The 14,701-nt window shown below is 39.3% G+C and overlaps 2 protein-coding genes across 4 annotated transcripts; both read left to right on the top strand.

Annotated features, from left to right (window-relative positions):
* The first annotated feature begins 428 nt into the window (after positions 1-428).
* LMOD3 (leiomodin 3) lies at positions 429-11,347 on the top strand. 3 transcript variants are annotated; one of them, XM_019661063.1, is made up of 4 exons: positions 429-506; positions 959-1,283; positions 3,468-4,883; positions 10,971-11,347. In XM_019661063.1, exons 2-4 carry the CDS (start codon positions 990-992, stop codon positions 10,995-10,997), a joined length of 1,737 nt encoding a protein of 578 aa, XP_019516608.1. In that variant the 5' UTR covers positions 429-506; positions 959-989; the 3' UTR covers positions 10,998-11,347. The 3 variants fall into 3 exon arrangements, with proteins under 3 accessions (XP_019516608.1, XP_019516607.1, XP_019516609.1); XM_019661064.1 differs by lacking the exon at positions 429-506 and adding an exon at positions 864-883 and having other exon boundaries at positions 963-1,283; XM_019661062.1 differs by lacking the exon at positions 429-506 and having other exon boundaries at positions 799-1,283.
* A 2,146-nt stretch (positions 11,348-13,493) lies between these two features.
* On the top strand, positions 13,494-14,502 carry LOC109392523 (glyceraldehyde-3-phosphate dehydrogenase-like). The gene has a single exon (XM_019661061.1). The coding sequence runs from the start codon at positions 13,501-13,503 to the stop codon at positions 14,500-14,502; it is 1,002 nt and encodes a 333-aa protein (XP_019516606.1). The 5' UTR covers positions 13,494-13,500.
* The last annotated feature ends 199 nt before the right edge of the window (positions 14,503-14,701 follow it).

Raw genomic sequence — 14,701 nt, 5'->3', positions numbered from 1 at the left:
TAATACTAAAAAGAGTGGAACAAAAATTCTAAAAGTGGAATGGCTATGTCAAAGGAAATGTGCATTTGTCATTTTAATAAACATTGCCATTTGAAAAATATTGCCATACTCTGAAGTTATGAAAAAAATCTTCTCATACTTTCTTCTGGTACTTTAATGTTTGGGGTTTTTTACTTTTCAGCTTAGATCCATTTAAATTTATCCTGGCTTAATGGATACTTAATAAGAAAAACAAATTATTTAAAACGTTAAACTCCCCACTCATAGTGGAAATTCAAGTGCTGGTTGTCCCCATCTGTTAGATCACAGGACCTAGATGCAAATAAGGACATCTTGCAAAGGTTCAGCTTACACAGCAGATGAGTAACACAGTCAGACCTCAGCCTGCTGTGTGCAGGTTTATTTGCTTCCAGAGTCACATCGTAGTAAAGAGGCAAGTTCCTTCAAGTGAATTTTTCACTTCAGTAGAATCTAAGCCGCTGGTTGGATTTTCCTTCCGAAACACTGTAAGTTGCTTTAATCATTTAAATAAAAAGGAGTGCTCTCTCCTGTGTACTGGGGTATGTGTGTTTGCTCTGCGTGAATTTGTGTGTGACAGTGTCAAAGCATATGGGAAGAGAACTCATTTATTCCTGCAGTGATTCTGTAGAACCTGGTACTGGAGAACCTAAGCAGCTGTACTTAAATGTCAGATGGATTTGCACAGCTGACTCAAGTTGCCGAATAGAGAGAGGCATAGTAGTTCCATAAATTGACTGTATCCAGCCAAGCCCTGCTTAATATAGACATGGCATGAGCCTCACTGCAGTCACTCTTCGCTGACCAGAAAGCACCACTGGGGTGCTTGGGGGGAAAAAAAATCTCTCAGAGTGGTATTGACTTGGTATGCTTGTGAACTGGGGAAACTTCTTGAGTTTGTTTGTTTTTTAATCATCTTTGATTATTTCTCCTTTTTTAGTAAGATAGGAAAAAAATATAGAAAAAGAATCATGTCAGAGCACAGCAGGAATTCAGATCAAGAAGAACTCTTTGATGACGAGATTGATGAAGATAAAATCTTGGCCAACTTGTCACCCGAAGAGCTGGAAGAACTGCATTCGGAAATGGAAGTCATGGCTCCTGACCCCAGGCTTCCCGTGGGAATGATTCAAAAAGATCAAACCGACAAACCACCCACAGGAAACTTCGACCATAAATCTCTTGTTGATTATATGTATTGGCAAAAGGCATCCAGACGCATGCTGGAAGATGAACGTGTTCCTGTCACCTTTGTGCCATCTGAGGTAATCAGGGATTTGTGTACAACAGAGAAATGGCTGCCTGGGATGGCAGGTGTCCATGTTATAACTGTCACTTCTTAAGATTTCATGTCTTGAGTTGTTTTGTTGCCACTTAAAGATTAAATCGTAATATTGAGTCCTACTCCAGATTGGAACTTCCTGAAAAACTTACATGATATAACTGTGAGGGGAAAGTTGGTAATTCCTTGTAAATGCCTCTTTTTTAAAAATTGCTATGGGTTTGCAGTGTAGGAAAGCCTGTATTCTATAGATATGATATTTAATGAATTAACTCGTAAGCCAGAGACAGTTGTCTTTAACTCTTTTTTTTTTTGCTCACAGAACCCTTTAAGAAGCTAATAAAAGCTCTCTACCCTTTCCTTCCAGCACATACATACATACTCAATGTTTCACATACAATTTCAACGGTGTCACAGTCCCCCTGAAGTCCATCCACTTATCCTACAATTAGACCAAGTCAAATAACCAAAAATATCCAATATTTGTACAGTGATTGGATATTGGTGATGAATTTAGACATTAATAGCTATTACACTGTTTTAAAGATAGTTCTTTCTTAAATGTTTTTGTATGAAAAGTAGAATTGTGGTTAAATCTATAAACTTATTGTATATTAGCATAATTTTGTCTTATGTTCCACTTAAAAATAGCTTAGCAAAAAAAGACAAAGATCCTCCCAGGTAAAGTCTCTTTTAGTTATGCCTGGTGATATAGATATATCTTGTCACATTATTATCATTATGTAATTAGAATAGTTATAGATTGGTCTCATGGTCAGGAGAGTTTAAACATATACTAAACTCAAAAAAGTAAATTGATTATTTAATCAAGTTAGAGTTTAAGGTACAATTTGCAGACATTTTACAATTGGAGTAAAAGCTAATTCTATATGAACAATTTCAAAAAAAGAAAATCAATTGGGTACTTTTCACAGTTTTCCTTTTCTTGGTATCATTTAAACAGCTTGATGGCTGGCTCCCCCTTCTGGGGAAGATGAGAAATGCAGTGGTGAAGGCTTTAGTTGGTAAAGGTGTTGACAACTGTCAATTCCAACCTACAATATGTTTGTTATGTTCAATAAGATCAAGTTCTTATTTGGATAAACCCATGTCTCAAACTGCTACACCAGATTTTAAAATGACACCTTTGAGATATACATATTGTATAAGAAAGTGTACTAATCAATGGGCAGCAATCAATAAACACTATTGATTTCATTCCTAGACTAAGCAGTTATTTCTAAATCTCTACATAATCCAGCCAGAAGTAGCTGGCTCTGCCTCTTAGATGCCTTCCTAGTTAACCTGTCCTTGCACTAGCTATGGCAGTTTTCACAGAGCTGAGAAGACAAAGTCAAAGTCAAGTTTTTTGGTATATTCCAAAATATTAAACTGCTCTCATTTTCCCCAAAATATATTATGTTTTTAGGGAAACTCAATGCATACATTATTCTAGATTAGCCTGCGTCTGAGGAATGTAAATTTTGGTATGGCTATAAGAATATTATTGTGTAATCGGGGGCTATTGAATACAAAGATGCCTATTCAGTTATAGTCAAAACAAAGATTTCAATATATAGGTAGATAACTCCATAACATTTTCAAAAACAAATAATTATTAATTGCTTCTGGAATTGTACAGCATTTTTAAAAACAATACAGAGTCTGAACACAAAATTAATTAGGTTTCATTTTAATGGATGGGATGAGGTTAACACAGCCCAAAAATGTGTGTTTATGTATGTGTCTATGAAAAAATTGTGTTTATTTTGGTTGTATTTGCTTACAAAATTAATATGTGTTTTAAACTTTGTTTAAAAAAAAACCTCAAGCACTCTAGAATTGTATACTGTAACAAGTGAATATCCCCAAATGCTTCCCCCGCCTCAGTTATCTTAATAGTTACCTCTCTTCCTAAGAGATAACTACTTTGGTAAACAGTACAACAAACTTTTTTTCTATACATTTATAAACTTTTGTATATTGTATGTGTGTCTGTGTGTATAGGTATATACATATACACTTACACAAATGGAATACTATACATACAGTTTATTTACTTATTTTTTTCGTAATAATAAATCTTTTCATTATCTCCAGTAGCTATTGCTCTACTTCATATTTCTTCACTGCTATGTATTCTAACCACCATAAACCTCTCTTTTAGGAAAACACTCAAGAGCAGAATGAAGAAATAGACAAAGGCAATAAAAAGGTGTCCCAGTATTTAAAAGAAAAGCTCAATAATGAAATTACTGCAAATAAAAGAGAATCAAAGAGCAGCAGCAATGTCCAAGAAACAGATAATGAGGATAATAATGAAGATGAAGAAGACGAAGATGATGAAGACGAGGAAGATGAAGATGATGAAGATGAAGAAGATGAAGATGATGGAGAAGATGGAGAAGATGAGAGTGAAGGGAGTGATGAAAAAACAAAAAGAGAAGAGAAAGGCAAAGTAAAGGAGCAAGCCAGAAATGGTGAGAACAACTGTCCTCAGGTAACTAGTAAAGCATTTGAAGAACAGAAAGACAGACCAGAGGCCCAAGAAAAAAGTGAGAAAAAAATATCAAAATTAGATCCTAAGAAGTTAGCTCTAGATACCAGTTTTTTGAAAGTGAGTGCAAGACCTTCAGGAAACCAAACAGACCTGGATGGGGGCTTGAGGCGAGTTAGACAAAATGATCCTGATATGAAGGAACTCAACCTGAACAACATTGAAAACATCCCCAAAGAAATGTTACTGGATTTTGTTAATGCAATGAAGAAAAACAAACACATCAAAACCTTCAGTTTAGCAAACGTGGGTGCAGATGAAAACGTAGCATTTGCCTTGGCTAACATGTTGCGTGAAAATAGGAGTATTACCACACTCAACATTGAGTCCAATTTCATCACAGGCAAAGGAATTGTAGCCATCATGAGGTGTCTTCAGTTTAACGAGACACTAACCGAGCTTCGGTTTCACAATCAAAGGCACATGTTGGGCCACCATGCCGAAATGGAAATAGCCCGGCTTTTGAAGGCAAACAACACTCTCCTGAAGATGGGCTACCATTTTGAGCTTCCAGGTCCCAGAATGGTGGTAACCAATCTGCTCACCAGGAATCAAGATAAACAAAGGCAGAAAAGGCAAGAAGAACAAAAACAGCAGCAACTCAAAGAGCAGCGAAGGTTAATAGCGATGTTGGAGAATGGGTTGGGGCTACCACCTGGAATGTGGGAGATGTTGGGAGGGCCAATGCCAGATTCCAGAATGCAGGAGTTCCTCCAACCTCCTCCTCATCCTCCCAACCCTCAGCCAGTCCCCTTCGGTCGGCGCCATGAAGTGATGAAGAAGCCATCGCAGCCTCTTCAGCACAGAACAGACCCTGACTCCTTCCGGACAGTGAAACTGAAGAGGACCCAGCGTAAATCTCGGATGCCGGAAGCCAAAGAAGCACCCGAGAAAACCAACCTCAAAGATGTAATCAAAACACTGAAACCAGTGCCGAGAAATAGACCACCCCCATTGGTGGAAATCACTCCCAGAGATCAGCTCTTAAACGACATTCGTCAAAGCAACGTCGCCTATCTTAAACCTGTAAGTAGACGGAGGGAGAAATGGTGAACAAGCCCCACAACGACTGTATTCTATTTCTATTCCCTGCTCATTTTAACACCAGGAGATTCTCACTAATTGTGACTAACTGGAGGAAGCCCGCCAGCGTTACCAGTAGATCTAAATTATTGGTTATCCCCAAGGACATACATCTATGTACATGTAACATCTGTAACAATATTAACATCTAATGGTTACTAAGCACTTACTGTAGGCCAGATTCATGAATTAACTCATATAATCATCCTAACAACCCCAGAAGGTAGGTATTATTATTCTCCCCATTTTATTGAAAGGAAACTGAGGCTTAGAAGTTAAATAATATATGTGTATCTAGGAGATACAGGTCAGACGCTCTAGAGTTGACATTGAAATTCAGTTCTGAGTCCAGGGTCAGGGATTCAGGGCTGACATTCAGAGATCCTGAGAAAACTGCTATAGGAATATGTAAGAAAGAAGCCTAGTTAGGCCAGTCATTTGTAGATAAACTGAGCACTCCAAACGCTTAAAAACAGCTGGTTCTTTTTTAGTAGATGAAGAGAGACAATCTGCAATTGCGTTTAAGCAGGTAGATAAAAGGTAAGCTTCAGGTTAGAGTCTCCACAAATCAACGGAGTTTTAAAAGACTTTACTATTTCAGTTTTAATATTTACTATGATTCATTATTACTGCTCTGATATATGAAAATGTTCTATTCCTTGCAGGTTAAATTACAGAAATAAATTTCTTTTGTAATTACTATGATAATATTTATAGAGGCTGAAAAGTATGTGTCCAAAGGCCACAGGTGCTTGATAACTAACTATTATTTTAAAATCTAGTGTGCAATTTAGCCGAGATTACATTGACAACATAGTTAGTATATTATTTCATCATAGTCACAATTTTTTCAATATGTTTTACCAATTTCCTATAAGCTTTTTCTTTTTCTGCTTCAAGAGCTATGTACTATAAAATAAGATAGTTGTCACTTATTCACACACACACACACACACACACACACACACACGAGGTGTGATAAAAAATACGGTGAATGTTTAAATTTTTAGAAATTATTACAGTAAGAGATACATTGCCATTAATCCCACTCAAAATACCTCCCTCACTTTGAACACACTTATCCCATCATTCCTGCCATTTTCTGGAGTTCTGGAAGTCCTCTTTCGTGAGTGTCTTTAGTTGCACTGTAGTGGCGATGTCCTAGATTAATTCAAAACTTTTACCTTTCATGGTCATTTTGACTTTGGGGAAGAGCCAGAAGTCGCACAGTGCCAGATCCAGTGAATAAGGTGGATGCAACACGCCGTAATGTTTTTATTTGACAGAAATTGCCATACTAGAAGTGATGTGTGACACGGAGCATTGTCCTGATGGAGGACGGAAACTTTCTTAGGCTGTTTTCCCTGCACATCATTTCTTGAACACTCTAATAAGCCCTTATAATATGCAGAGTTCACCATAGTGTTCCAGGGTACAAACTCAGCTCCCACAATTCCATCAAGGTCAAAAAACACAATTAATTGAAGATCCCTGCCTTTCTGTTGGATAGCACTCGGCAGCAGCGTTCACCGCATTGTATAATCACACCTCATATATGTGGGTCCTTTATTCCATGTCCTAGTAATGCAGAATGGACAACATTCCATTCTTCTATCTCAAAGGTGACTTTATCTGTGACTTAGGGGAACTCTGACTCTAGCTGGGGCAGGAGTCACTGTGAGCACACTCGAAGTCACATGAGGTCAGGCGAGAATTCTTTGCCTGCCCTTGGGCACAACATCAAGACTTCCTGCACCTGCTCTTCTCCAGGCAGCTAGGCTTCGGTAGGGGTGGGTGGGGGTGCTGTTCTAAGAGAAATTAGCTCTCTCACTTCTGTAACCAGCCATTGGTAAAGCATATCCAAGCTGCCTTGCTGGCTACACAGTCAGAAAATAACATTATTCTGAAAAGAATGAAGAGAATTTTTTTAAAATCCACATTAAAGGGAGTATGTGAGTTCAGAGTAGAAGAAAGAATGAAGTTGAAATGATCATCTGACCCAACTCCCTGCCCTGTGGGAATGTTCTGCCGTGCACATCTGCTTTCCCTGGAGTCTGTTCGCTCCATCCATTCAATTACTCATTAACGCAAAAATATTTACATCAGGCTCCAGGTGCCAGGCACCATCAGAGGGCTCAGGGACACCACAGTGAATAGGACAGTCTCAATGTCACGGAGGTACAGGATAGGTTTTATAATCTTCATAGTCAAGACATTCTGCCTTTTACTCAACTGAGAACACTGTAGTTTTGAGTCCAGATCCTAAAGCAAAAGACATTAAAATAAATTCATGATGGTAATTGCAAAAGGCACTGCCCTACTAAGTACTACATGTTACATTTGCAATCAATTCTACAATGTTATCAATTTTAAGTTGTGTTTTTCAATGTCCACTAAGAAAGAAAAACATGCTTCAAAGTGCCCTCTGAACTAACTTTTGAATGATGGTCTTGCCTATCAGCCTCTGCTTTGAAATGTCTCTTCTCTCTTCCAAGGGATTGGCAATTTCTCCTGGTTTCAGTTGCCTGGCATGGCCTGCGATAGGCGTCTGCATGCATCTCAGATACAAAGTGTCACACAACTTCATCTGCATGGTCCTGTAAAATGCTCTGTGGGAAAATGAAAATGCATGTTCCACTGATGAAAATCCACTCTGCTAATGTCAGTTGGCGCCCACTGCTCCGTTGTTGTGCCTTGCTGCATATACAATAAATTTCTGCTTTAATGCCAAATCACAGTGTAATCTTTTAAAAAACTTTTAAAATCTTTTTTATTCTGAAATTATTTGAGACTTACAGAAGTTCAGAAATGGTACTTACAGAAAAGAATTCTTACATGCCCATTCTATTTTGCCTCGTTTGCTTTATCATTCTTTAAAACAGCAGTTCTCAACCTGTGGGTCACGACCCCTTTGGGGGTCAAAGGACCCTTTCACAGGGGTCACCTAAGACCATCAGAAAACAAAAAGATGTTTACATTACGATTCATAACAGTAGCAAAATTACAGTTATAGAGTAGCAACAAAAATAATTTTATGGTTTGGGGTCACCAAAACATGAGGAACTGTATTAAGGGGTTGCGGCATTAGGAAGGTTGAGAACTGCTGCTTTAAAAGATATTTTAAATGGCAATGTATCTGCGCATGTGTAGTACCAATTGGGCATGTAGCTCAGCGGAGGCGCAAACGGCAAGAAAGGCTGTGATGTGTCTGCTTGCACATGCAGCCAACTACTGTAAAACACCATGGACTATAAGATGCTTTCTGATCTCAGGGCTGTGAAACATCACAAAACGTGCATGTTAGACTCAATGAAATACTGTAAATGCCATCAGTGATGATATCACAAAATCCCAGCAAAAAGGGATATTTGGGGCCAGTCAAATGAGACACAAAGATGCCCATTTGGAGAGGTAAAACTAAAGGCTTTTGGGGTTCCCTCCTCCTTGTTTTGGAGGGCAGAGATGCCCTGTGAACCCCTGGATTTTCAAGTATTCAGTTAAAATTAAAATACAATTTGAAATCGTGATTTTTTTTTAAATTGATGTGTCCAACTATACTACTGAATGCCAAAAATGTACATAGAAATTACTTATTCTTAGAAAATTTTTAAAAAGAAAAAGACTAATTATTTTTCTCTCATGGATTTAGAAATATTATTTTTGTATTTTCTAGAGTATATCTCATTAAGTAGTCAGTTTACATTTTAAAACTGTATTTTTTTTTCATTTTTAATGTTTATTCTCTCCCCACCACATGTTTCTGGCCCAAGATCCCTGAAGTGAAGTCGCCACCAAAGAATAAAGGAAAATCTGTATATTTACTTGGCTCAAACGCTACCTCCCGCAAGAAGCTGCCCGTTTAATTCAGTTTAAAAGAGATGTATGCTGTAGGCCAGATATTGAAAACTGGTGGACTAGAGGTCAAATCTGAAAGCCTGGCTTTTTTGACATGAGTATTATTATATAAAAATTTTAAAGATCATATTAGAAAATCCAGTTATCCGGCACTGCTCAGAACTTCAGATCTGAGCACAGTGCTTGCATTTGCACAGCACCGATCAGCTGGCTCTGTGTGTTGGCTTCTGCCATGAGACAGGCCCTGCACGTCCCCATTCTTCTCAGTCCCCACCACACCCTACTGCTTAACACCTGGCCTGCTTCACTCGTTTCCGTTACTTATTTGACTCCTGTAGAATTTTTTAGTTTTTGTTGCTCTTGTTGTTTTGCTTTATGTTTTAAAAGTCTTTGTTTTATCTAACAAACTGAACTTATTGGATAATGACTATGAGTTAATTAATAGCTTTGACTCAATATGATAATAGCACAATACAAAGACATTAGGCTTGTACAGGCTTAATCCTCAAGGCAAATGTATGATTTTCCTTCGTCTTTAAAAATTCTGTGGTCTGTTCACTGCCTACCATCCCCAATAAGTATTCATACTTTTCACTGAGATAAAAATCCCATCGGCAGCAGCTGTTTAATTCTGAGGACAGCTGCATGTATGTTACATGCAAGCTTCTGCGCCAATCAAACAAGGTAACTATTCTAATATTCACTCAGTTTCACTTGGGGCTCACCCATGTTTATCTGTACTGCTTCCAGCCAGTTGCCTAAAGACACTGCTAAATTTCTCCTTTGGAAAGACTTCAGTATAATAATATCATGAACAGCCTTAGTTAGCCAAAAGACTCCACAGTGTGTTAGCAGTTATGATTACAAAATGTGAGATTATAGACTATTGAGCCTTCATCTCATCTCTGGCCATTTCTTCTCTGTCTCATTTATAAGCTCTTCTTTCTCTTTAGCTAGGTTCTCTAGATCCTATCCATCTGCAATTTTCTCCTCTTTCCCACGAGTGCGCGCTACTAAGGTGCAGTCACACTGCTGCCCTTCTGAAAGTCTGGCAGGGAGAAGATGAGGGAGAGGGTCAGACACACAGAAAAATACCTTGGTTTAAAGGTTATGCAGGCAGCAGCAACAGATGAAAGGTCCTCTCTGGTAGGCAGGATGTTGGGAGACCTTTCTAGCCAAAGGTCATGGCCAGAGAACAGGCTGCAAGAGAGGCCTTAGCAGATGGCCAAAATGGTTCATCACATTAGCAGGTGGGCACGGGCAGTAAAAGGAGAAACATTCCTAGTCATTATTATATAAACCCTAAGTGTCCTCTGAATTCTTTAGTGTCCTCTGGAATGTGGTTTGTCCGTGATGGATGAGTCATCTTCCTAAGATAATACCCTTTGAGAACGTCCCTTAGGTTGTTTCTATGAAACAAAGCTACAAGTTCATTTGTAGTCAGACTTATGCTACTCATTCATGATTTCTTTTTTTCTCCCTGGAGGCTCTCCAAACAATATTTTGTTTTTAAATTTTAGTGAGCATCAAAGTAGGAATGTGCTTCAAAAAGGAAAGACTGGTTGTTCAAAGAACATACATTTTATATTCTTGTGGTGGTATTTTAGTGGTTAAGGCATGAGTACTGAAATCAGGCAGCTCTAGGTCCAGATCCTGCTCTGCCATTTCACAGCTGTGTGACTTTAAGAAAATTACTTCTCCTGTCTGAGCCAGTATCCTCTTTACAAGGTTGTTGTAGGATGAAATGAGAAAATACTTTTAAAATAAGTGTTAACGTGAATGAGTAACTTGTATTATATTACTGAATCCTTAAAACAACCTTGTGAGTTAAAGACCACTATTATCACTTTACACCTAACAAACCGATGCCCAACACTACACAACTCGTAGGTGCTGGTCCCAGTAGTTGAACCCAGGCGACACCAGCACCTGCCCCCTTGTTTCTATGATATGCTTGGCCATGTGCTCAAAGCCCGGATCAGTCCCTGGATCAGTAAATGCCAAATGAATGGTGGCTGTGCTTGTTGTTGTTTTATCATGATCTGGGGGCTGTCTGGCCAGAATTTCTAATCCACTCTGCAACCTCTGAGGCATGTAAATGTTGTCATTTTGCTATAAAGCTCTTAAATTTTCAGGATTAATGTTTCTCCTTTTCTTCAAATGCTTAAATCACAGGTGCAACTGCCTAAAGAACTGGAGTAAGAGGTGACAGAATACTCTAGAAGAACAAGGAATTGAAATAATGACTTTTGGATTACAGCTTGGAGACTCTATCAGCCCCATACATCTGGATCAGGTGGTGGAACTGGGAACAATGCTCACTTCTGACAGGAGTATTTTGCAAAAGGCAGAATGCTCGGCCCATGACAAAACACAGGCTGAAAAAGAAGGAGGAAGGGGATAAAATATTAACATTCAGAGTCAATATTTTCTACTTCCAATCAGTTTGAGTGACTTAGGTGAAATTTAGAGTAATGTTTTCAGCACATAAGTTTAAAAAAATGTTTTTTGTAAATGTTTGCTTTATTATTGTTTTATTCTGCTAAATAATAATAAATACTGTAGAAGTGTTAACTATTCTATTTCCATTTTATTTTCTCTTTCCATCTCCTCTGCTGTAATTCACCACACAATATCTTAAAAGGAACAAATCATGTTTCACTCCATGGAAATGTGAAGAGTGAACTGACGCCCTTCTGATGCGCTGAAATGGAAGAATTGTTAATTAGCTCCTCTCAGAATCAGTTGAGATTTCCAGTTACCACCCCTGCCTGGCTTTCTCCTTTGGCCATTGCCCTGGTGTTTTGGGGGTAACTTGATAGGGGTAGCTGTGAGCAGAACATTTAAGCCTCAGAACGTGGAGAAAACAGTTTCCAGGAAAAGTAATGGAGAAAACGAATCCTGCATACATACAAAAACGTCCCAGTTTCCAAACATATAGAAACAGTGGGAGATAGTATGCTACCTTTATAAAAAAAAATAATAATAATAGTTACTGAGAAGCTTTTGGTTTAGCTAACTGTATTTTGTTTGTTTTTAAGTTTAGTCTGCGAATCTAATTTGACCTCTTGCTCTCTTCAAAAATCTTCTAAATGAAACTTACTGTGGGATTAAATTAAAATTGCTTATCCTACCATTCAAGGCCACCCCATTACCTGGCCCCCACTTACTAACCCAGTCTTATTTGCCACTCATCCCTTATACTCCTTGATGAAACATCCTCAGGCACTCCTTGTGCCTTTGCTCTCACCGACCCTCCACAGGATACCTGAGAGACTTCCTTCCGCTCTCCATTCATGAAAATCCCACCCCATCTTCAAAGTCCAGGTCAGGTCCCAATCCTCCACAAAAACCTTCCAGACAACTTCAACCCCAGTGTTATTTCCTCCCTCCAAGTTTCTAGAGCCCTTAAACAATACATTTTTTAGAAGGACAAGCCATAGTAAAGAAATACAGTGTCTTATTTGTTAAAAGATCATTCAGTGTGTACAAAAGTACCCAAATGTATAGTTATTAATCAACTAATTTTAGAATAGCCCACAGCTGATAGCTTTGTTGTCTCCTCTTACTATTTCTGTAAAACATCCTCACATATAAAGCAGGATAGTTAAGAAAGGACTGCAATAAAGATTTTTAAGTGTCTAGCATATTTTACATCTAAAGACTAAACTCTGATAGGACAAAGCACCCTCATCATGTTTAAAAGCTTAATGCATATTAGTGGTTGAAGTTCTAGAAAGCCCTTATGCATTTGCTTGTACAGCTACAGTATTAATAAAGTCAGGAATTTCAAAGAGCTAATGGTCCTGAAAGAAGACTTTAATCTTAGATGTACAAAAAGAAAAGATGATCCAAATTCTTAGCTTATTGCTTCAAAACACAGATTTTATCAAGAGAGAACCAAAGTCGTTCACATTATGCTTTTTCTATTCTCCCATTTCCACCCTAAAAATTTCCTAATTGAAAATTTTAATGTTGTTTTTTTAGTATAATGATTTCCCCCCAAATGTTTGCTTCTTGCTTCTCGAGACCCCTGATTGGAGGTCACTGAGCTCTCACCCTGCCTGTTTAGACAGATACTATGAAGTGGGTGTGAGGGCCAAGGGGCTATTATTGCCATTTGGAAATACTTGCCTAATATAGATCCAGCCTTAATATTTTTCTGACATCCTGGTGATAGCAGACCCCATGCAAAGTGGATTATCTGAGTTAATGCTGTGATGAGACAAAATAATGAAAATAGTTTTTCCAAAGATATGAAATATCACATATTGTCTGCATTTTACCAATGGTATGAGTGCATCCTTCAAAAACTGAATGTAACAAAAACCCAGGACACTTTTGGAAATTGTTCATTCTCTAGCAACTTTGTGTGAATTTTTATATAAGCACTATTTTATGAGTTATATAAAATGTTATAGAAATAGAAAACAATGTGAAAACTTATAGCATTTGCACACTACATTTTTCTAGTGTTATACTTCCAGAATTGACCACTGGCTGTTAGTAATTATAATGAGCATATTTTTTAAATTCAAGTTGTCACTTTCTCAAGGTTTGCTATGTTTAGTCAGCAGAAATCACCGTGTATAAAACAGATGGGGCTAAAATGTGTATAAACCCATGTCAGGTTTTGCTCTCTGCTCCTCCCATTCGACAGACAGTCACATCTTCCTGTGCAGTACCAGCACGACCCTGAGACACGATGGTGAAAATAGGAGTGAATGGGTTTGGCCATATTGGATGTCTGGTCACCAGGGCTTCTTTTAACTCTGGCAAAGTAGATATTGTCGCCATCAATGACCCCTTTATTGATCTCAACTACATGGTCTACATGTTCCAGTATGATTCCACCCATGACAAGTTCAAAGGCACAGTCAAGGCTGAGAATGGGAAGCTTGTCATTAATGGAAAGACCATTACCATCTTCCAGGAGCGAGATCCTGCCAACATCAAATGGGGTGATGCTGGTGCTGAGTATGTTGTGGAGTTCACTAGTGTCTTCACTACCTTGGAGAAGGCAGGGGCTCACTTGAAGGGTGGAGCCAAGAGGGTCATCATCTCTGCCCCTTCTGCGGTTGCCCCCATGTTTGTGATGGGTGTGAACCATGAGAAGTATGACAAGTCCCTCAAGATTGTCAGCAATGCCTCCTGTACCACCAACTGCTTGGCCCCCCTGGCCAAGGTCATCCATGACAGCTTTGGCATCGTGGAGGGACTCATGACCACAGTCCATGCCATCACTGCTACCCAGAAGACTGTGGATGGTCCTTCTGGGAAGCTGTGGCGTGACGGCCGAGGGGCTGCCCAGAACATCATCCCTGCTTCTACTGGCGCTGCTAAGGCTGTGGGCAAGGTCATCCCTGAGCCGAACGGGAAGCTCACTGGCATGGCCTTCCGTGTCCCTACCCCCAATGTATCGGCTGTGGATCTGACCTGCTGCCTGGAGAAAGCTGCCAAATACGATGACATTAAGAAAGTGGTGAAGCAGGCATCGGACGGCCCCCTCAAGGGGATCCTGGGCTATACTGAGGACCAGGTTGTTTCCTGCGACTTGAACGGTGATACCCACTCTTCCACCTTTGATGCTGGGGCTGACATTGCCCTCAATGACCACTTTGTCAAGCTCATTTCCTGGTATGACAAGGAATTTGTCTACAGCAACAGGGTGGTGGACCTCAAGGTCCACATGGCCTCCAAGGAGTAGGAGCTCCCTAGACCACCAGCTCCAGCAAGAAGAGGAGAGGCCCTCAGCTATCGGGGAGTCCTTTTCCCAAATTGATCCCCTAACATACTGAGAATCTCCTTACCTCCAGTTTCCATCCCAGACCCCCTGGAGAAGGGGAGGGGCTGAGGGAGCCCTACCTTGTCATGCACCATCAATAAAGTTCACTGTACCCAGCAAA

This window comes from Hipposideros armiger, unplaced genomic scaffold, assembly GCF_001890085.2.
Source record: "Hipposideros armiger isolate ML-2016 unplaced genomic scaffold, ASM189008v1 scaffold_334, whole genome shotgun sequence".
Lineage (NCBI taxonomy): Eukaryota > Metazoa > Chordata > Mammalia > Chiroptera > Hipposideridae > Hipposideros > Hipposideros armiger.
Note: the sequence above shows the minus strand (reverse complement) of the source record. Positions and strands in the feature narration are given on the sequence as shown.